The 22,979-nt window shown below is 43.7% G+C and overlaps 1 protein-coding gene across 1 annotated transcript in view; it reads right to left on the bottom strand.

Moving 5' to 3' along the window:
* LOC146202747 (uncharacterized) overlaps positions 1-22,979 on the bottom strand; it is a 53,588-nt gene that overhangs the window by 2,978 nt on the left and 27,631 nt on the right. Inside the window, exons 5-8 of the mRNA XM_084588301.1 lie at positions 15,536-15,778; positions 12,395-12,673; positions 7,047-7,328; positions 734-888 (exon numbers count right to left, since the gene is read on the bottom strand). Coding sequence (XP_084444427.1) covers positions 734-888; positions 7,047-7,328; positions 12,395-12,673; positions 15,536-15,778 — 959 coding nt within the window. The remainder of the gene's footprint in view (positions 1-733; positions 889-7,046; positions 7,329-12,394; positions 12,674-15,535; positions 15,779-22,979) is intronic.

The following is a 22,979-nucleotide window of genomic DNA, read 5'->3' as shown; positions in this document are numbered from 1 at the left end:
TCACCATGATTCCAATGGCGGCAAAAACTAAGCACCAGTTAGGTTAGCTAACCCACATAACCCACAATGGCACTAGGCCAGGCACCAGCTAAGTTGGCTTGTCCGCATCATGGCCGCATCGTGTGGAGAATGGTAGGCCAGAGTGAAGAATGAAAATGGTTTTGAGTAAAGGAAAGGGAGCAGTAACTGTCTCAGAGCAGACCTTAACCGTGCTTTGCGGGTTGCGGGAAGGGATCAAATAGAGAGTGAAAGATGGAAGAGCTACCATCATGGAAGGCTCCAGAGTAATTTCGGACACCTGATAATATGGGAGAATATCCCACGAGCTTGTTCCATATTGCCTTAGAGCGTCACCTCTCCCCTAGAGTGGGTGAACACTGGCTTGTAACCCTGCTGGTGTTGGATTTTCTCGATTCCTTAGTGTATTTTACTGCTAGCCAGTGTTGTTGCTTAGTTTTCAAGAGCAAGGCCTGTCATGGTCGGCCTTTGTGCATTTGCATTTGCAATCATGAGATGGGGTCAGCAGTGTAGACTGTCAGCTACGGATGAGCAGGGAAAACAAATTTACCCTTTTTTAAAAGTCCACAACACTTGAAGTTGACAGGATCCCAGCTTTACTTCAAATAAACCTATACTTCAAATTAGACTGCATTTATTGAACAAACAAGAAAATAGCCTTTTGCAACATGGGTAGATCATGAGCAAAAAGCCCCAAAAGCATATCGCCACATACTTGCGTTCATTTTCTGTCATGTTGGGGGGTGCAGCAATCTTCAGGATGGTCTGCATGGCTCGCTGGTCCCGCTCGACACGTAAACGAGTTGCCAAGCATTTGAGAGCATAAAAGAGCTGATCCAGTGCATCATGCTTGGTAACAATGTGTGCCACCTGAGTGAGTAGGAGAAGCAAAGTAGGAAGTCAGCTTATAATCTCTAATTGGTCAGAAATGGGAGCATGTAATGGAGGCAACAGCGGCACAGCAGGTTACGTTAACAAAGGCCTGGCCTTATTAAAGTTTGCGCATTAAGTGCCTTGAAATAGCACAGGGATAGCTTATCTATACACTTTTCATCATCTTTATTGGCTACAGCAAAATTAAGAAGTAGTGACTACTAAAACATTTTGGCACCTTACATTTTAACACATGCAAAAAATGTGCTAAACTGCTCAAGCTTGTTAGCAATAGTAATACAGTAGATTAATTTCAGCAAGTCAGTTTTCATTTTGAAACTCAAGCACTATGCACTCAGTGAACTGTTATACTTCCAGATTGACTCTTAAAAGCGCGGACTCTACCTTAACTTTTGAACCACTTGCTTGATTTGAATGAAGAAAGCGAGACTAGTTTTACATCACTTCTGGGACCATCTCTGCCAAATCTCATTATTCTAGAATAAGTAAGAAGAATGCTACACAACCTACATGGCAAAGATGACTATACAGCGTAGGACACTTACAATATAGGTCTCGAAAATCCACACTATAACCAGGACATTTTTGAAAATGTCAAAATACATGCCAGGTGGGGAGCGTAAAACACCTTATTAATCAGTAAATGAAAAGCAACCTACAAAGTGAATTCACTGCATGCTTAGATTAGTTTTAGCATACCGCGCGACTGCTGCCGTAGAACTGCATGTGCGCTTATCACCACATGCCCAGTTCAGCAAAGAAGGTCGTGCTAACCTCCGCAGTCATGCTGCACGCAGTATGCTAAAGCATCACTTAGCTTTCTCGTTCCCACAAAGAATGCGAGGCATCTTGGAACGAGACCTTTTGGTTGTAAAACAAGCTTTGTGGTGAGGCTGACAGAGGAATCCCGATTTAGTGTTTAGTGCGCTGTTGTGGCAGCCACGACATCATACCTCTGTTCTGCTTCAGTGGGACCGCTTGTCATTGCGAAAATACCGCCTCACACAAACCATTTAGCGCAAGACACAGAAAGCTAACCAAGCGTCTGTTCCAGCGGCACATTGACATTTCAGGTTGGCCGCCTCGCAAGAAATACTGTGCTGCCATTGCGCGACCACACTTCAGCGAAGACAATCACAATAGCATTTCCCCTCACTATATTTATGAAGAGTGATTACTGTGATGTGCAAGTGAAGAAAAGCATTAAAAGACTCATGGTGAGCAAGACGTAGTGCAACGCAGATGCATAGAAAGGAGAAAACCGAAAGAACGACAGATGCAAAAGAGTAGCTGTTGTGCAATCTTGTGCAAGACAGGAGCAATGAGTGGAGACTGACGGAGTGGCGCGCGCGGAGCGTTCACTTGTGTAGCACCTTATATAAACACATGATGCAATGTGCTGTGCCACGCAGGGAAGCCCGGTGCCATGCAGGGAACTGCATTAGCTGTTCCGCGCTGTAACCGAGAGCGTTTTAAAACTGCACTATAACAGGTATGTCGCTTCATATGACCGCATAATACGCGGTTGGCTTTACATGAGGCAGACAGATGACCAGCATAAACCGCATTATAACCGGCCCCGCGCTATAAGCAGTTAAGTTGTAAGTGGCCTGCACTGTAATTAGAAAAACCATCATTAAGAAAACAAAGATAATTTTCCCAATTATTTTGCATTATGTGGACTTAGGAGTGTCCAGAGCAAAGAGCTATGGAATTATTTTGCCTAGTTTTGCTATATTTCACAAGAATGCCACCACATAATGGATGACACAAGTTTCTTTATTAAGGCAAAAGCACTTAATGGCTCATGCTCACGACCACGATCATGTCAGTCCGTCCGTAATGCTTTCGTTAAGTAGGAACCAAGAGGAACGAGAGACGCTCTAGAGCCGGTCAACCCAGCCTCGTTTCCCGAGGTACGACTGCCTGAAGATACGAAGACGGCTCGCTAGTTCTGGCGGCGCGCCTATTGAGCTCACCGTGTACACTGTCACCATCAGCGCTGCCTGCAGCTATGGCCATCATCTCCCACCTCAAGCACCGGATCCTCGCAGTGGCGTCCAGACGCTCAAGACCGTCAGGTGAGCAGGGGAATCCAGCTCTGATTAAATCTGTTACTGGCCCTATTTCGTGTGCAATTCCTGCTCTTCACCCCGAAAAGAGCCCTATAACCGGGACATCACAATGGAGAGGAAAAAATGAACCTAGAGGCCAAGTTTGATGACAGTAGAGTAATTAGTTAATTAATTACCATCGAAGATGTCAAAACTGCATCGAAATAGCATGGACGTCGAATAGCCACGGGAATGGTGTGACGTCACATCCACCGGAAGTCATCTCCGGCCATGTCTAATAACCGGAACTGAAATCCCGATGACGCCACATACAATCATGACGTCACGACAGGTCATGATGTCACCAGGCGATTCACGCATATACGAAGCTGACCCGCCGGGCATCCGATCCAGGCGTCTGTGTGTGGCACCTTTCATCTGGCGTTTCCTCTAACGCTGCATCACGCAGCATGCAGAAGCAGACGCAGTACAGCAGGCATCAGAGGTGTTTCAAGTTGGTTTACAGGAAGGAAAAGGTGCAGTATCTGTCACAATGCTCTGTGGACACCTTAACCATGCTGTAAAGAAAAGGAGGAAGGTGGGAGTGAAAAAAAGAGAGAGAAAGAGAAGCTGGTAGTGGAAGGCTTCATACCACATGCGATAGAGGCTTTCGCCTCATAGCAGTTTAGTGGTTCAAAGTGCCAGTTACGTTTGCGGGCTTCGCCCAGAAACGAAGTGTTCATCGCGGGTACACTGTTGCGGGGGAGATTCCGAAGGGGCGACCAAGACCAAGGGGCAGCTTGATGCTGGCTGATTTATGACGGTCACGCAGGCGGCCGCTTTTCGGAAGTGAGCCTAGAATACATGGCAGTGGGCGACGCTGCCGGTTGTGTCCGTCCCGATTCTCGGAAAAGTCACACTTCGACAGTGCCGCGAGGGAGGCAGAACAGTGCAGTTAGAAAGCACAGCGTAAGCGCAGTGGTTGTGGGTTCGGCGCTAACTGCTGTCTCTCTCGGTTCGAGTGGAGAGGGCGCGGAGGCCATAAATCCCGAAACGCGGCGAAACACGGGCCTGGGAGAATGTGCTGCAGAGGGAAACACTGTTGACATGCCTAAGACGCTTGGACGTCCCTTTGAATCCGCCACCCGTACGCAACCGACCAAGGGCAGCGATCGGAATGTTTGGGCCTGAGGTTTGCATGTGTGTGTTTATATGTGTGTGTTTTCGGAAGTGTAACCGTCGATGCCGTTTGTCTTTGCGACTGCTTGGCGCCTCTTGCGTGAACTGAGGGAAGACCTGGGGGAGAGTGTAAATCGCAGATGTGTGTGTTTGCGTGCGCAACCATTCGCTGTTGAGTGCGTGCATTGTGTTTGTTTTACTTGACATGCGTAGGAGAGGGGTATATGTGACACAGTGATCGGCCAACTCATTTTGAAACACTGCATGTTATTGGCCACAGAATGACTAGTCGTTGATTGGTCAACGGACTAGACTCGAATGTGCACAGTCTGAGAAGGGAAGTTCACATCTCCGCGCTGCAATGTGTCGCTGAGCCATGGACACAGCGGTGGTCACCAATACCACTCTGTACAAGCGAAGGCGGAAGAAAACAGCAAAAAATACCTGCCGTATAGGGAAGCCCATCCATTCCCACGCCTTCGCCCGAATTGTTTAACTGTGCCCCCTAGAACTTTTTTCACCATCGCATTAAAAATGTCAACCACATGTCTGAAACCTCTGCCATCTGCCACAGTTGACAAGTAGCAAAAGAGAAAAAAGGGAGATCTCCCCTTTTCTCTAGCAAGATCAGGTGGGAGAAACGAAAAACTCAGACAAAATGAAAGACTGATATAACAAAAGATTCAGATCTAACAAAAGAAGTTTGGCTAAAATGAAAGACTCTCTGCCTTCTGCATCGTTTCCACATTCTTTCTGGTTATGATCACCATTAGGCTCATGATGGCAGAAGGGCCTTTTAAGCTCCACCTTAAAAAATATGACATGGCAGTGTGAATGACTGCCGTCTATGGCTCCCTTTGCAGATCGTCGGTCGTATACATGCACACTGGCTCAATTACCAATCCCTTAATATTTTCCTGTCCATGCCTATTCCCATCGACAGCCTGCTATCGATGGTTTCACGATTCGAATTTTCCCGCTTTCGAAGCGCTTCTTGACAAGTGACCTCATCCAGTGGGAAATAGGGCAACAATTCTTTCAGTTCTGCTTTTGGTTTCATTTTTTCTGCTATGGTACACCCCTCCAGATGGTCTCCGGAGTCAGGTGATCGGCACTCCTTGTTTACATCACAGCGTCGATGACGCGTGCTCCTGCTGCGCGGAAACGGTGCGGTTCCGTAGAAGCTGACAGATCGGAGAGCTCGTTTTTGGATGCGAAGAGCAGCAGTGATGGCTCAAAGACAAATTCAGATCTTCAGAGTTTAGCACTGACAGCAAAACTATGTCAAACTGACCCGGAACGTCAACAGCCATGCCCGGATATGTTTCGCCCAGTAACGATGGTTTCACATTCGAATTTTCCCACTTTCGAAGCGCTTCTTGACAAGAAGCGTCATCCAGTGGGCAATAGAGGAACCCTTCTTTCAGTTTTGCTTTTAGTTTTATTTTTTCCGCTGTACTGCACCTGTCCAGGTGGTCTCCAAAGTCAGGTGATCGGCGCTCCTTGTTTACATCATGGCTGCACGGAAATCGCACGTTTCTGCACAAGTTGACGCACTGAAGAGCTCGTTTTTGGATGCGAACAGCAGCAGTGATGACTCAGAATACGATTCAGCTCTTCAGACTTTAGCACTGACAGCGAAACTACGTCAAAACGACCAGGGACATCAACAGCCACGTCAGGATAAGTTTCACTTTCGCCCCCGAAAAGTTTGCTTTTGCTGCGCGCTGATCGGAAGAGATCACTGTTCTGAAGGTCTCAGCTGTTATCTGCAGGGTGACAATATCTTTTGGGCAGTATTACTTGCTGCCGGCAGCGCACAGTCATGTTTTCTGCTAGAGGACAGCCAGGGGTCAACCTCGACTACTGTTTTCTTTCCTAACTCAGCGAATACTGTACACAGAAAGCTAGAATTTGCTGCAATGTTGCATTGTTGTAAACAAATGTATTTTTGAAATTTTTTTATGTTTTATTTGTGTCAAGAAACTGGTGGTTTTGTGTGTTTGTTTTTAACTACAATTTTTGCTAATAGTTTTTTTTTCATCACTTACTGAATAAATATGTTGATTGTCACTAATAACATTGTGAAGAGGAATTCCTCCTTTACAATTTGATACCATACACTCCTGTACTAAGCAAGTTTTGTTAAAGAAAAAAAACATATTTACGACACCATCCAAAAACCACCCCTTTTGTCGTGGACAGGAAAGTGTTAATTTCTGCCACTACTATCTCACACATACTCATTAGCTTACCGTTGTAAGCTACCACATTATGTAAAGGGCCACCCAACATAGATATATATCCTTGCTTCAGCCAAGTCTCATGAATGTGCCTGTGTGGCCTACGAGTAGCATCCGACTCTCAACCCAGGGAGGGTCCTGTTGGGCTCAATTCTTGTCTCACCCTCTCATCTTAGAGGAGCTAGCCAAGTTGGCAGCTCATGTCAACTCGGCCACGTCATGTGGCCTCATGACATTACACAACCCGCCGACCAATCAGTGACCTGCACGTGATTTCTTGCTCACAACACCGACGCCGGACTTTCTGGAGAATGGAGCCTTTAACGCTATCGCATTAGAACTCTTTGTCTTGTGTCAGACGCCTCTATCACCTTCAGCGGTTAACAGGTGGCAAAATAGAAGGAGAGAAATCCCCCCTTTCTCTTGCAGGGGAGAGGTGGGAGAGACAAAAACTCGACAAAATGACACACTCAGATAACAGTGGAAGTCTTGGATGTAACAAAAGTCTTTAGCGTGCTCCTCATTCCATGCTTTTGCATTTCCTTCGCATAAATCAAATTGATTCCATTTTGACAACACACCTGTCCATGATTTAAAAGAAAGGAAACAACTAAAATTGGGTGCCGCTTAATGGTAAACCTCACTCTGTCAGACCCACCTTTTGGTTGATCGACTCGAGACGGTTGTTGGTACGGTTGCCTAGCGTGGGCACCTCCTGCAAGCCTTGCACCCACTGAGAACGAATCTCATGCCAGTGGGCCACAAAGTGTGCCAGCACACTGGCTGAACATGCCCGCTCCAGTTGCTGGAAATGTGCGTGGTAGGCCTGATCATCTCGAGCGTGGCACATGGCCTGCAGAGTCTCCAAAACACTTGTCTTCTCATCCCGGCTAAGGGCCATTTTCTCCGCAGTCATTTGACGTCTGAAGGCTCGTAGCATCTGCAGCAGCATGCGTTTTGTTGGTATGTTCATTCATAAACAATTCTAGTTCACCATTAACACTGTAATAACCAGACCAAATATGTACACTGCAGAAGAAAGACCTTTCTCAATGATGTCCAATCAATCTACCCTGCACCATCTTGACCATTCTATCTCCTAATTTGCCCACCTGAATCTCTGCCATCCCTTGCTACGTTCTCCTGGTCTTATAGTCCACACCACTATCACAACAAACCATTGGCCTTCTGTTCCCCCCATCACATTACATGTCCTCTTCTAGGCTTCAGTAAAGACTTCCAGCAGAGTGAACAATTTCAGCAAAACTTCCTGGTAAGTGCATTTATAATTTTACCAAGGACGTCTTTAGGACGTAATTCACTGCACTGCAAGCAGTGTAGCGAGGGACGATGCAATTAAAGGTTCCACAGCGTCATTATTTTACAAGAAGAAGAAAAGCACAGACCACGTGTGAAATCTTTAACACATCAGCCATATATGACAACAGGAAAGAGTGTGTAAAAGACCCATCTATCAGTCTCTGCAACAACGAGAAGCAATATGTGCATGCTACTGATCCCTTCACGGTCACCAAAACATGGCATCAATCGTCAGTCTGACACTTGTGTTCAAAATATAATAATTTCCCATAGTTTTGCTCTAGGTCTTTACACACATTCACTTTCTGTACGGTTTCCAAACGTTAGGATAACCTCATGGCTCATGTTTTCCTTTGATGTTGTTTTGCCCTTTTGGCTGTTATAAAGGTTATAGAACATAACCAACACACTAACAGGTGATTTTCAACTCATACTCATTACAATAAAACCTGTTTTTTTTTTCAGCTCGACTTGTCCATGCTGGTCCAGCTAGCACATCAGGCTGCTTTATTAAGCCAACATATTGAAGCAAGCATGACAATATAACACACAGATAACTATGCCATGTAAAGTACATCATGAGAACATGAATGAAGGCACTATGTTTTATAGTACACTGCCATATTCCAAAACCAGATCACCACCCTTTAAATCCGACGTCTTTAGTTGAACAATCCCAACATTGCTACACATGCACCTTGCTTGAGACGGACACTGAACACAGCATGTCTCAGCAGGTGCTCTATTTCTCCCATTTTCTTCAACTTTACCTTTACATAAATATGCTTAGCCTGCTAGTACCAGAAATGTCCTGCCATCTGAAATGTTTCATTTATGTAGGGGTGTACAAATGCTAAACATTTTTATTATGATCGAATACGAATATGGGGAATATGGATTCCAAGTATGGAATCAAATATCTTATCAGTGATAAAAAAATTGGAAAATTAAAAAATAGCAAACACTATTTGATTTGTTTATTTCATAATTCAGATGGTATTTGCAAATAAAAATAAACTAGAATTGCACAGATGTGTATACCCTACTGAAAAATCTAGTACAAGTTGGTTTGGTTTGGTTTGATTTGGTTTGTGAGGTTTAACGTCCCAAAGCTACTTAGGCTATGAGAGACACCATAGTGGAGGACTCCGGAAATTTGAACCACCTGGGGTTCTTTAACGTGCACTGACATTGTACAGCATACAGGCGCCTTGCTTTTCGTCTCCATCGAAAAGCTGCCGCCGAGGCTGAGATTCGATCCCACGTCCTTGGGAACAGTAGTCAAGCACCGTAACCACTGCGCCACCCTGGCGGGGTATTATACAGGATTACATATGGTGCCAGTTTTTTGAACAGGAAGGATCTGCATGAAACTAGGTGGAGCTGTCATATCACTGCTAAATGCAATAAATTCTCATTAATGTGGCCTTCAAGGAACAAACAACAAGAAAGTCTGAAATAACTGAAAGCTCGAATTATCGAATGGGCCTGAAAAAATTTCTGAAAACTGTTTGCATCTCAGTAATATAATCTGATGAACACTGAAATTGAAGTATGATGTTTTTCGTTGAGTGCTTTGCTTTGTGCACACTTTTAGGTTAGGCCCTCTTCACAATAGAAGATGGAAAAATACAGCGCAGAGAAGGACGAGGACAAAATGAAGACACATAGGACACATAGGACACATTTTGTCCTCGTCCTTCTCTGCGCTGTATTTTTCCATCATGAATAACCAACACGCCCAGACTACTACGGTACTGAACCCTCTTCACAAAATGGCCCCGTCGCATTTTGAGGATGCTTCACTGCACAGCCCACGCGTTCAAGCATTGCGGTGAAGCGCCCAGTGCGAAGGAAACTGCGGTGATTTCTAAACTTTTCAGTGTATTCGGTACCTTTCAAATATATTTGGAAATTCTGAATATCAGTTTCTCAAATACGAATTGAATAGCAAACATATTCGATTCGTATTCAGAATTTCGAATATTCACACACCTCTACATCTAAGCAAAGCAAAACAGCTGTTGAACTGATCAGGCTTTGCAGAGTCTACAATTGCTGATTAAAGTCACCACGATGTACACACTGAAGCAAAACTGTACTGCCACACTACCTACTGTCAGCTTACCTGGTTTCAAGACTGAAAGCAGACCATTCACGCACTTTAAGACTAACCAGAGTCACCAGATTCTGATGCACACTGTTTTTCCGAAAAAAAAAAAAAAAAAAAAAAAAAAAACAAAAAAAAAAAAAAAAAAAAAACATGCATATTAGAATCGAGTTAAAAAATGAAACTACACCAGCAACGCACTTTTTCTGTGCTCAAGAAAAAAAACTGTACATTTCAACTGAGGGCACGCTTGAATTGAGTATAGACCTTCGCATCGGCCGAGTGAGGATGTCAAAATGCCTCCTCTCTGGGCTGTATGAAACCGGTTCCGCTGTCCATTCCACCGTGCTGACTTCAGGTGCACACAACAGCCCAGCGAGCGATATGTCGACGCCCAGGAGACCCTCGGTGCAAAGTTCTATATATTGAGACGATGGAGTCTTCGCCTCCAAGAATTTGAGTACACCATTGTGTATAAATCTGGCCAGAAGCATGAAGATGCTGACGCGCTGTCGCGCGCACCCGTCGGTTTAGTCGATGAGAGCACGGACGATGAGAGCGGTTTTCTTGGACTGGTGAGTGCTTCAGACATAATGACCCGACAGCGAGCTGACCCGGACCTTCGACTTGTCATTGACCACCTGCAGGGTCGCGTTGCTGATATCCCTCGGCAATTTGCTCGGAACCTGTCTGCTTTCTGTGTCTGGAATGGCGTTCTATTCAAACAGAACTCCAGCACTGTTGGCCGAGCGTACCTCCTCGTAGTGCCAGCTGACCTCCGTGCCGATATATCCTTTTTGCTTGCCATGATGAGCCCACCTCTGGCCACTTGGGCTTTGCACGCACACTCGCCTGAGTTCGTCAAGCCTATTATTGGCCTAAACTTGCTGACGCCGTTCATCGCTACGTCAGAGGCTGTCGTGAGTGCCAACGTCGAAAGGCGCCGCCTCTCAAGCCAGCGGGTTTGCTCCAACCTATTGCGCCTCCCCGAACACCGTTTGACCAAATCGGCATCGACCTTCTGGGCCCATTTCTGCTGACATAGGTCGGTAACAAATGGATTATAGTCACGACCGACTATCTCACATGGTATATGGAAACCAAGGCGGTGAAGCGTGGCACGTCATCTGAGATCGCCCAGTTTTTTATGCAGCAAATCGTGTTGCGCCATGGCGCGCCGTCCTAAGTAATCACCGATCGAGGCACGACGTTTACGGCACAACTTATGCACGACGTGTTTGAGCTGAGTCACACGAGCCATCGCAAAACCACTGCCTATCACCCACAGACGAATGACCGCACGGAGAGACTCAAAAAAACGATCGCCGGCACGATTGCAATGTACATAGACTCCCAGCACAAGACCTGGGACGAGATTCTCCCGTACGTCACATATGGCAACAACACTGCCGTCCAAGAGACGACGCATTTTACGCCATTTCGCCTGCTCTATGGACGCGACATTCAGACGATGTTAGATGCCATGGTTCTGTGCTGCACGGATAATCCTCTCATCCCAGATGCTTAACAGTTTGCTCAGCGTGCCGAGGAAGCACGTCAACTTGCCCGCATTCACATTCAGCAACAGCAGGGAAAGGATACGCGTCGCTACAACCTCCGTCATCGACACGTCACATACCAACCAGGAGAGCAAGTTTGGGTGTGGACACCGGTGCGCCGGCCCGGCTTTTCTGAAAAACTGATGTCGCGTTACTTTGGACCTTACAAGGTTCTGCGCCGTGTCACAGAAGTGACATACGAAGTCCTTCCAGCAGGTACTGTGTAGACCTCGCGTCGGCAATCACACTCCGAGGTGGTGCACGTTGTCCGCATGAAACCGTATTTCACGCGGTAATGTGCAGTGTACTATGCACTCGTTTAGTTGTGTAGGGCACCGCCTCCGTTTTATATTCGGTTTCTGTACTGACTTGCATCGCCCATCGCTCGCGCCTAGTCTGTGCTTTCGTTTTTTTTTAGGAGGGGGAGTAATGCCACCTGGTGTCCCTATGTTCTTAGGTGGCGCCTGGAAGAAAAGGACGCCGAAGTTGGCTCGCGTGCTGTGCGCGAAACTTTGCCTGCTGGTTCAGCTTCGTCACGTCGTTTTAGTCACGTCTAGCCCTGTTGTCCGTGATAATATGGTACAGTCAAGTCTGCTGCTCCACGTTTTTGCATCACAATGTTTGCATCAGATGGTAGGCTACAGTGACGGCTGATGGCTGCTGTGATAAGTATCTTCGACAAGGTGGCTATAACTGGACAGGCCATTTGCGGTTCGTGTTGGAGAAAAGCCACTCTTAATATCAGCATGGAGTTAACTTCAATTTAATTGTGACTTCTTTTTTCTTGCTTTCTACTTGGCATTATGCACTGCAAAGCTGCTAACATTGCCACCTTTATACACAATGCTGTGACCACTAAAGTGGCACCACCACTCTAGACAAGCATCGCATTGTAGCAAAGTATTACAAAGGACATACATATCTAATGCTCGTTTCTGACACTTCACTAAAGGGCAACATCACTAGCAAGAGACCACAAGGGTTGCATGCAAACAATAATTTGCTCCCACGGCTGACCTGGAACATGCAGATGAACTCGGTTGCATTGGGAAACACGTCACGAAGGATCCCTCGCTTGACCATTTCACGGTCGGTCATGATAGTTAGCGTCCGGTCGACTGCATCGGGACCCACGTGCAGCACAAAGCGCTCTAGCACCAGCCGGATGGTGACATCATCAGAGGCGGCACAGAGTGCAAAGCCCACAACCTCGGTTTCCCCATTAGAGTCTTCCACAGCCAGGATTAGCAATGGAGCTTTTCCCTGCGTCTTGTACACAGCATCCACGAAGACAACCTGCATGGTGTTTGAAAGGCCAGAGTTAGGCATACATCCATTAAAGGGGCACTGCAACGCTCGTCCACTACACTTTGGATGAATTCTTTACGTCACGCAGATAACAAATAAAAAAGAATTACAGGAATCAGTGCCCCTAGACCGCGAGTTAAGGCATGAATTTTAAAAATACAAGCAAACCAAAAATGGACCTCAATCCATTTTCCTGGTCCTTTGCTTTCCCATTCCACTCGCCCAATGACGACACGTGCGGGACCAATCAAAATAGCCTACATGAGCATGTCACTACAATGTCGTGGTAGATAGCTTCTCACGGCCTCCCGGTCGCTGTAACATGTTTTTGCTAAAGTTGACAAGCTCTCTTCCATGTCACTTTGCAGAAATAGAATGAGGAACAAAGAGACCAGGAGCAGGCAGGGGAAGAAGAAATTCCTTTGTCACCATGCACTCCCAACTATTGTGTTCCCGTGAGCCCGCTACGTGACCGCCCCTTTCTCTGTTACAATAGCAAGGAGTGACTGACGAGGCTGTTCAATTCTTTCCTGCTTAACTTTGGCTACATAGCCACAGGTTGCTGTCCATGTGTATAGGTGATAGTCTGATGAAAAGCAGTAACCAGTGCCTCTTGCTTTTTGTGTCACATGCTTTGCAGTGCATTTGCTATTTATTCAATCGTCAAATGCTCACCAGCTGACATCATATCAGTTGCAAAGAACCACCACTATGTGCCGACACCGTCAATACCGTGATTTTGACTCTCGAGGAAATTAAAATATTAAATACCGAAATATGCATGTAACAACTGGTGGTAGCAATATCGCCATAACTCAACAATTGCAACAAAGAAGCAAAAGAATGCACTGAAATTATGTTGCAAGACCCCTAAGCACAATGCTATGTTTCATGTGGTTTCATGCATGGCTTAGACGGCAGATGCTTGTGCCATGTTCTTTATCATCCTATTTTAAAGTAGCGATGATTATTCAGAATTTCTAAGTTTTAAAATAGTATTTGCTAATTGATTCTATTTGCACCAAACTTTCACTATTTAGACTACCCGTGCATAGTTCACATTATAAAAGTGTAATTCCCGAACCTGCTCATTATGAATTTCTAGCTGATTTAAACTGGCAGTTAAACACTGCAACTTCATTTTTGTGCCTCTGCAGTTCCTCACAGCATTCAGGTGGTTGGGGTCCAACATGAGGCTTGCAATCGGGTGAAACCGATTGGTGGGAAAGAGTGTTTCCAGATCAGGCACGTGTGGCATAAAACACCTAGAAGTAAACAAGAGTTTTGCATGTGCGAAAGGGGTTGTTTATAAGATTCCCCTCAGTTGTGGGCGTGTTTATATTGGAAAAACCGGTAGGTGCTTAAATGATAGTTTACGAGGACATGCGTGTTCCTTGGGGGAGGCAGGGGGTTCAAATTTGCGATTCACTGCCGCAGTTGTCGGGGCTGTTGCCCACAGCTCAGCCAGACTGAGATTATAGGAAGAAGGAAGGGACAACTTGAAAGAGAGATTGTAGAAGTGGTTGCCATCCTGCGTTCGCATCCAGATGATTGCGTTACCTCACCTTCTGTCGCTCTCCTCCAAAAAGAACTAATTTCCTTGTCATGTGGCCTCTTGTGTGGTTGTTTTTCTCTTTTTTGTTTTTATGCATCCCTTTCTCCAGTGGCTGTCGGTCTTTTAAATTTTTTGGAACCTTTTGTTTTGGTTTCGTTTCATGCTCATCTAGTGTGGAGATTTTTGTCTTTTCATTAATGTGCTGTTGTCGATTGTTCAGATTCTTTAGTAATGACTTCTTCTTTTACAGATCCTATTTTGTTATCACCCTTTTATCAACTTCCACGTGCTGAATGTTGTCTTTTTTAAGTTTTGCCGAAGGTCATGTTTGGTTTTCATGTTTCATTTCACTTTATCTGATTGTAAGATCGCATGTGCCATCTGTCTTTAAAAGCCCTTGTTTTTTTCAATAAATTTTTCAGTTGCCAGTACCACCCTGTGTTTTCTCCACCCTCCGTCCTGTGCCTGCTGCGGTTTTATTTTCCTTAAATTATAGTGATGATGAGTGAAAACAAACAAAAGATCGCAATATCTCTACCTTTTTTAGCCCTTTATTTTTCTTTATTTTCCACATCTGTAGTAATTTTGGAAATTATTTGAAAGTATTCTTGCAACCAATTTTCGTTATTCCAATTCAGTTTTTACTCAAAGGTTTGTTATTTGTACACCTCTAATAAATTTACTTTTTGTGGCTAAGATTGGCAGATTTCATCTGTAATTCAACTTGCCAGTGTTAAAAAAATATTTCATTCGATTTGCATTGAGCTTTTAATATTCGAATTCACTTTGCACACATAACTTTGCTATTCCTACAGCTCTAGTTTGAAGCTATAAGAATGTAACAGAACGATGAAAATGACACCAAATCTGTCCGCAAGATATAAATGCCAAAATCACTGTACTGATTCTTCGTTAATTGCATTTGGTGGGCTTATTACAGGGTATGCAGTATATAGATGCAAAAGTTAAGAGATAAGCATGCTACGGCTTATTAGAGACACAGGCCATATTTTCTAGCAGCCTCTGTGTAACAGTAATTGAACACGAACTGTCAGCCAATCATCAATTTTGTTAATCATCTCCCTGGTGCTTTGCCTTCAATGCACAGCTCTACAGGCATCTGACAGCAACCTCTCATGCCACCTTGCTGGCATCATTTCTTCTACTGGATATGAAATGACCACATTCCCCAGTAGGGAGTATGGCCACCCTTAGTTTAAGTATATAACCCCATAAAGACAAACTTAGACTTTTACATTCCAAATCCCATTAAATAGCTCATATGCATGACACACCTCTGGGTAGCTTCGGAAGGCTTCCTGCATGAACTGGTCCTGATAGAACACACCCACTAAGGCGTTGTCTTCGGTGGCAAGAACATCAAGGGCCCCACCTGCAGCCTGGACTTCAAGCACTAAGGCATCCAGGGCACAGCCACTACCTTGCTGCTGGTTGGCTTCCTCTTTACACTGCGTGAGTTGTGCTGGCTGGGAGCTGCTAGACAAGTCCATGTTGCGAAGATCCCGCAGTAGTATCATCTGCATGCAAAGCAGGATTATTAATCGCAGTCGAAGGAAGAGTACCAGAATATTATAGGTACAATTAGCCAAATATGATGTCTGTTAAAAGCCCACTATTGAATGCCCCCTTAGTGAAGGCTGAGCGTGCACAAGCAATAAGTTAGCTAAACAAATTGCTTATATTTGTCCCCAACAGTGAGGCAACAGTTGACTGAAGAGACAACATGAACTCACTTCTAATTTTTTTTTTTCTTTTAAGTACAATAGCCATCACTGAACAAGCCTTTCATAAGACAACAGGAAAGAAATGTATACATTGAACATATCCAAGCAAATGACTAAACAGTAAAATGAGTTGACATAAGTATGAATTTGAATTAATGTTCAGTTTGGTTGTCACTGCAACAGCCCACAAAGCAAGCAATAACTACTGCGATCATAAGTTCTAAAAGATATAATGTAAAGCTCCCGCCTTTCCCACCTATAAAGTGCAAACCTGTCAACAGACGTCAGCATTCATGTCCGCAGGATGACTTTTGCTGTTCAATAGCTCAAAGCAAAGTCAATAGAATGCAAGACTATCAAATGCCTAACAGCCACAAGCCTTAAATTTTTCAATGTTTTAGATCCCTAGAACAATTTAAAAAGCCAGTAAAACATCAGGCAGTAAAATATGGAAAAGCATGGGTACCAAAACTGTGTGTTATTGACAATGTAGATCACCAAGAGCTATTACATCTACCACCCTAATAGAGTAACATCAACAATGACAACAACGATGTTGACACAGCGGTATGATGCTGCAATTCCTCACATGCAACAGTTCTGAACCTACATAATCAGCAAGAACATAAACTACTGTATTAGACTGCACCTCTTCTTTATTTTACAGACAAAAGAAGCAGAACAACACAGATCTGTCACAATGAGGGCCGGGATGCTGTCGATAGGTTCGAGAGGTATGCACACATGCTGACAGCCAGGTTAATAACCATCCATGCCACTGTATCTTCTGCAGCACTCGTGGGGAATGTGAGACATGAACGCTATAAAGCGCAAACCTTCATACATATGCTCGTCATTCGACCACCAGTCACATGTGTACCGTGACAAAGCCTTCTGCCTGTGAATGCTTGGTGCTGGGAAGTTCAATATACAGGGTGTTTTATATTACTTAATACAAATTTGTCCTCCAAAATTAGGGAAAGATATGGTAGTGAGGTCTGTTTTAGGTGGATTGTATGGCAAGGCAGACATTATATACATTACAGAGCTCAAAGATTAGGTGAATAATTCAATAAAATTTCCCAACTGAATTATTTATTTTTGACTTTAAGGCACAATATTATATTGTGAAATGGAAGACTGCAAACATGCAGGACAAATCAGCTTTTAAAATTTTCCTATTCGGCATTGTGCCTTGGAATATCAGAAGTCAAAAATATGCATCTTAAAGCTTGCTCAGTTGGCTTTGATGCATTGCAGATTCCTAAAGTCTTGTCACTTTGGGTGGTAGTCTCACCAAAATCCTATTAACTTCTTAACAAACAGCATGTGTATTTGGTGCCCAAAAAATGCAAAAATCATCATTTTATACATGTACAAAGCATGAAAGCCACATCAATGAGCTTTCAGTTGCAGTTTTTATTTTTGAACTTCAATTTCAACATTCAATATCTCAAGCCAAATCGCCAAAACGGAACATTAAAGAAAATGCCTCACCTTACAAGTTGAAGCCTTAAAATTTTTGATATCACATATTAAAAAAAAAAAAAAAAAGAAATTGATTGTGGATTTTAGTTACAATGCTTATAAGGTAGACTCTGTCTACCTGGCTATACAACTCACCGGCACAGACTTCACTGAAGCATCTTGCATGGTTTCAAAGACAAATATGTATAGAACAATTTTGCAGCACTCTATATCTGTTTCACTGCACACTGAGTTCAACAGATAGAGTTGGAATTTCCCAAACTTGTTAAAAACATTTAAGAAGAGTTTAATACAGCCAATAATTTGTATTATCCATATATCACAGTTATACTGAATCTCTGCACTAAGCAATACAAAAGTTGGTGATCTTAACAGAGCAGATGCTTTGTGTAGACCTGCCAAACTGAATGCATCCAGCAGAGCCTCCTAATGCATCATCATGTGCACAGAGGTAGAGGACGCACAGGTCAGAATCACTGACAGGGCTCATGCACCTCGTCCCAATTTCACAAAACTAGCCCTCCCAGAAGCCTAGCCACAGGTCAACCATGTCCAAGAAATATGCCTTGCGATACATAAAATTCAGTGCACAGAATTAGTGCCTCTTGAATGGCATTCAGTGCATGCAATAGTAAAAATGACACTTGGCCAAAGAAGTAAGCAGCAGTAGCCAATCTTTACTTTATAACAGCTAAACTACTGGTTTGTTATTCGATACTTTAGTGATAGGAAGGAGAGAATACAGGAGATTAAACACGAAAATCAGGTACTGATAAAAAAGGAGCATATAGTAGATCAGTTTAATCATTTTTTCCAGTCCGTATTCACCGCAACCAAAGATGACATAGACCTTAGTTCAGAACGCTTGTTGCCTAGCCGAATGAATGACGTCATAATTTCGCAGGAGGGCGTATTTCAGCAGCTCCTCAATTTGGATGTTAAAAAGGCCAATGGACCAGACAACATACCAACCCAGTTTCTCCGAAGATATGCCGAGTGGGCCTCACGATACCTTAAACTTATTTTTCAAAAATCCTTGCACACCCATTGTGTACCACAAGATTGGCGCAATGCACTAGTAATCCCGGTGTTTAAAGGAGGCAACCGAACTCTTGTAAATAACTACCGCCCAATATCTCTTACATCGATTTCTTGTAAACTTATGGAACATATTATAGCGAAGCATATCTTTCATTACCTAGAAACAAGCTGTTTACTTTACCCTCACCAACACGGATTCCGAGCAGGCCTTTCCACCACTACACAACTTGTAGAGACAATTCACGATTTGGCAATGACGATGGATGCGAAGCAGCAAATTGATATAATCGCTGTAGATTTTGCCAAAGCTTTTGATAAGGTGCCACACAATAAATTAGTTTTTAAACTGGAAAGAGTTGGAATTAATATGAATATTGTAAAATGGATTAAAGCGTACTTAGGAAATCGGAACCAGGTGGTCAAAATGGATGGTCATGTGTCCGCCTCACTACCAGTTCTTTCAGGAGTTCCACAGGGCTCTGTTCTGGGACCGTTGTTATTTTTGGTGTATATTAATGATATCTCTGCTGTCATGGAACCGAATGTACGACTGAAGCTATTCGCAGATGACTGTTTAATTTATTCCACAGTTAGAAACACGGAAGACCAGCTTAGAATTAACAACTCTTTACAGGCATTAAGCGAATGGTGCAAAAAATGGAACATGGAAATAAATTATTCCAAATCAACGTACATGCACATTACAACGAAGAAATCTGTTCTTTCGTTCCCATATTTCATTGGTGACAAGTGTTTGGTAAACGTAACTCAGTTTAAGTATCTAGGAATGACAATAACACAAAATTTAAATTGGGGCACACATATAGAAGAGGTGTGCTCTAAAGCACACCAGAGGTTATGTTTTTTGAGAAAAAAATTGGAGAATGCTACACGAGATGTAAGACTAATTGCATATAAAACTTTTGTGAGACCAATCCTTGAGTATGCGTCAGTAGTATGGAGTCCTAAACAGAATTATTTAAAGAAACAATTAGAAAGAGTTCAGAGGTACGCAGTACGCTTTATTTGTTGCCGATATCGAAGGACAGCCTCAGTTACAGATATGCTTTCTTCCTGTAACCTGGATTCATTAGAAATACGTAGAGAAAAAAATCGCCTAAAGCTACTATTCCAGATGCTCCAAGGACAGGTAAACATTCAAAAGGAAACATATATACAAGCGCCAGGCAAACGGAGTTCTAGAACAAATCATCATCATCATCATCATCATCAGCCTGATTATACCCACTGCAGGGCGAAGGCCTCTCCCATATTTCTCCACTTAACCCGGTTCTGTGCTAGCTGCATCCACTTGACCCCTGCGAACTTCTTAATCTCATCCGCCCACCTAACTTTCTGCCTCCCCCTGCTACGCTTTCCTTCCCTTGGAATCCAGTTTGTTACCCTCAGCGACCATCGGTTATCCTCTCTTCGCACTACATGTCCTGCCCATGTCCATTTCTTCTTCTTAATTTCCATTAGAATGTCATTAACTTGAGTTATTTCTCTGACCCACTCTGCACGCTTTCTATCTCTTAATGTTACCCCTACCATTTTTCGTTCCATAGCCCTCTGGGTTGTCCTCAACTTAAGTAGAACTCTCTTGGTTAGCCTCCACGTTTCAGCCCCATAGGTGAGTACAGGCAAGATGCAACTGTTGTACACTTTCCTCTTGAGCGATACCGGTAAGCTGCTAGTCATAATCTGCGAGTGCTTGCCAAATGCGCTCCATCCCAATCTTATTCTTCTTGATATTTCCTTTTCATGGTCTGGATCTGCGGTTACTACCTGTCCTAAGTAGACATATTCGCCTACTATTTCCAGTATTTCGCTACCTAATGTAAACTGCTGTTCCTTCCCGAGGCTGTTGAACATTACCTTAGTCTTCTGCATATTGATTTTCAAGCCTACCATTCTACTTTTTCTGTCTAGGTCATCAATCATTACTTGCAGTTCATCCCCCGAGTTGCTTAGCAAGGCAATGTCATCAGCAAATCGCAGGTTACTGAGGTATTCTCCATCTACCCTTATCCCTAACTGCTCCCATTCCAAGTCTCTAAATACTTCCTCTAAACAAGCTGTGAATAGTACTGGGGAGATTGTGTCTCCTTGCCTAACACCTTTCTTTATGGGAATTTTATTGCTTTCTTTATGTAGAACTATGGTTGCTGTGCAGCCACTATATATATCTTCCAGCACTTTCACGTACGGCTCGTCTACCCCCTGATTTCGCAATGCCTGCATCACCGCCGAGGTTTCAACTGAGTCAAATGCTTTTTCGTAATCAATGAATGCTATGTATAAGGGCTGGTTATATTCCGAGCATTTTTCTATCACCTGATTGATGGTATGGATATGATCGATAGTAGAGTACCGTTTCCGAAACCCTGCTTGATCCTTTGCTTGATTGCAGTCTAAGGTTGTCCTGATTCTATTGGCGATTACCTTAGTAAATATCTTATACGTAACGGACAGTAAGCTGATTGGTCTGTAATTTTTAAGGTCCTTAGAGTCCCCTTTCTTGTGAATGAGGATAATGTTTGCATTCTTCCATGCTTCCGGTACCGTCGATGACACCAGGCACTGCGTATACAGGGTGGCCAGTTTTTCTAGCACGATATCCCCCCCGTCCTTCAGCAAATCTGTAGTTATCTGATCCTCTCCAGCTGATTTCCCCCTTTTCATAGTTTCTAGTGCTTTCTTGACCTCGTCCTTCGTCACTGGTGGAACGTCTGACTGTTTTTCCCTACCGCCAATCTCACTACGGTCCTGACTACTTTGGCTACTGTAGAGATCTGTATAGAACTCCTCGGCTACTTTGACTATCTTGTCCATATTAGTGATGACGTTGCCCGCCTTGTCCCTTATCGCATACATCTGGTTTTTGCCTATGCCCAATTTCTTCTTTACCGCTTTAAGGCTTCCCCCGTTCTTTACAGCATGCTCAATTTTCTCCATGTTATACTTCCTTATATCGGCCACCTTGCGCTTATTGATTAGCTTTGATATCTCGGCCAATTCGATCTGGTCTGTTGGATTGGAAGCTTTCATACTCTGCCGTTTCTTAATCAAATCTTTCGTCTCCTTAGACAGCTTACCGGTATCCTCTTTAACTATCCTACCGCCTACTTCTACTGCGCACTCAGTAATGATATCTCTGAAATTATTGTTCATTGCCTCTAGGGTAATGTCGCCATCCTCAGTTAGAGCTGAAAACCTATTCTGTAGCGAAATTCTGAACTCTTCTGCCCTCCCCCTCACCGCTAATTCGTTGATGGGTTTCTTTCTTACTAATCTATTGCATTCCTTCTTCAGATTTAGGCTAATTCGGGACCTCACCATCCTATGGTCACTACATCGAACTTTCCCGATTACCTCTACATCCTGCACCATGGCGGGGGTTGAACACATTATGAAGTCGATTTCATTTTTAGTCTCTCCGTTAGGACTTTTCCATGTCCATTTCCGGTTCTTCCGTTTGCTGAAGAAGGTATTCATGATTCGTAAGTTATTGCGCTCTGCAAACTCAACTAGTAACTCCCCCCTGCTATTCCTAGAACCAATGCCATAGTCACCTACTGCCTTGTCTCCTGCCTGTTTTTTCCCTACCTTGGCATTGAAGTCGCCCATTAGTACAGTATACTGCGTCTTTACTTTTCGCATTGCCGATTCTACATCTTCATAGAAGCTTTCAACTGCCTGGTCATCATAACTACATGTAGGTGCATAGGCCTGTACAACCTTCAGTTTATACCGCTTATTAAGCCTAATTACGATGCCTGCAACCCTCTCATTAATGCTATAGAATTCATCTATATTACCCGCTATATACTTTTTGACAAGAAAACCTACCCCAAGATGTCGCCTCTCTGGTAAACCTCGAACAAATCATAGTCGGATAATTCAGCCGTACTACGCCCATAGTGAAGCTTTCAGAAATTCCTTCTTCCCCCATGTAATTGAAATGTGGAATGACTTGCCAATGAGTGTTGTAGAACAGAATGATCTGCATGAATTTGAGCGATCTCTGGATGACCATCTGCTTGAAAGTGCTATTTGATGCTTGAACGAATGTACTGTCTTCTGCTGATGTATTTAGTGATTGTGAATGATTCTATTTTCTACGAAGTTTTCATACCCTCCCTGTAAGGACCCTCGCTTGAGGGTTAACAGTATTGTTAAATAAATAAATAAATAAATAAATAAAAAACCAATAAACGGAAAAATGGCTTGGTTTAAATTTTTTAAACTTCATCAAACCGAAGACTACCTGACTGCAACAGCAAATTTTGTGCATTATCTCGTGCAGAATGCTGATGAAAACGAGATACAATTCTCTCCCCCCCCCCCCCCCCCCCCCCCCGTTGTAGTGAAAACTTGACTAAAGCTCCATCCGCAACTGTAAGGTTCAAACCACATAGCAAGTCGATGAAAAGTTCTTGTATGACTATTAGAGCACAGAAGT

The sequence above is a fragment of the Amblyomma maculatum genome, chromosome 1 (assembly GCF_055883805.1).
Source record: "Amblyomma maculatum isolate TAMU_Amacu chromosome 1, ASM5588380v1, whole genome shotgun sequence".
Classification (NCBI taxonomy): domain Eukaryota; kingdom Metazoa; phylum Arthropoda; class Arachnida; order Ixodida; family Ixodidae; genus Amblyomma; species Amblyomma maculatum.
Note: the sequence above shows the minus strand (reverse complement) of the source record. Positions and strands in the feature narration are given on the sequence as shown.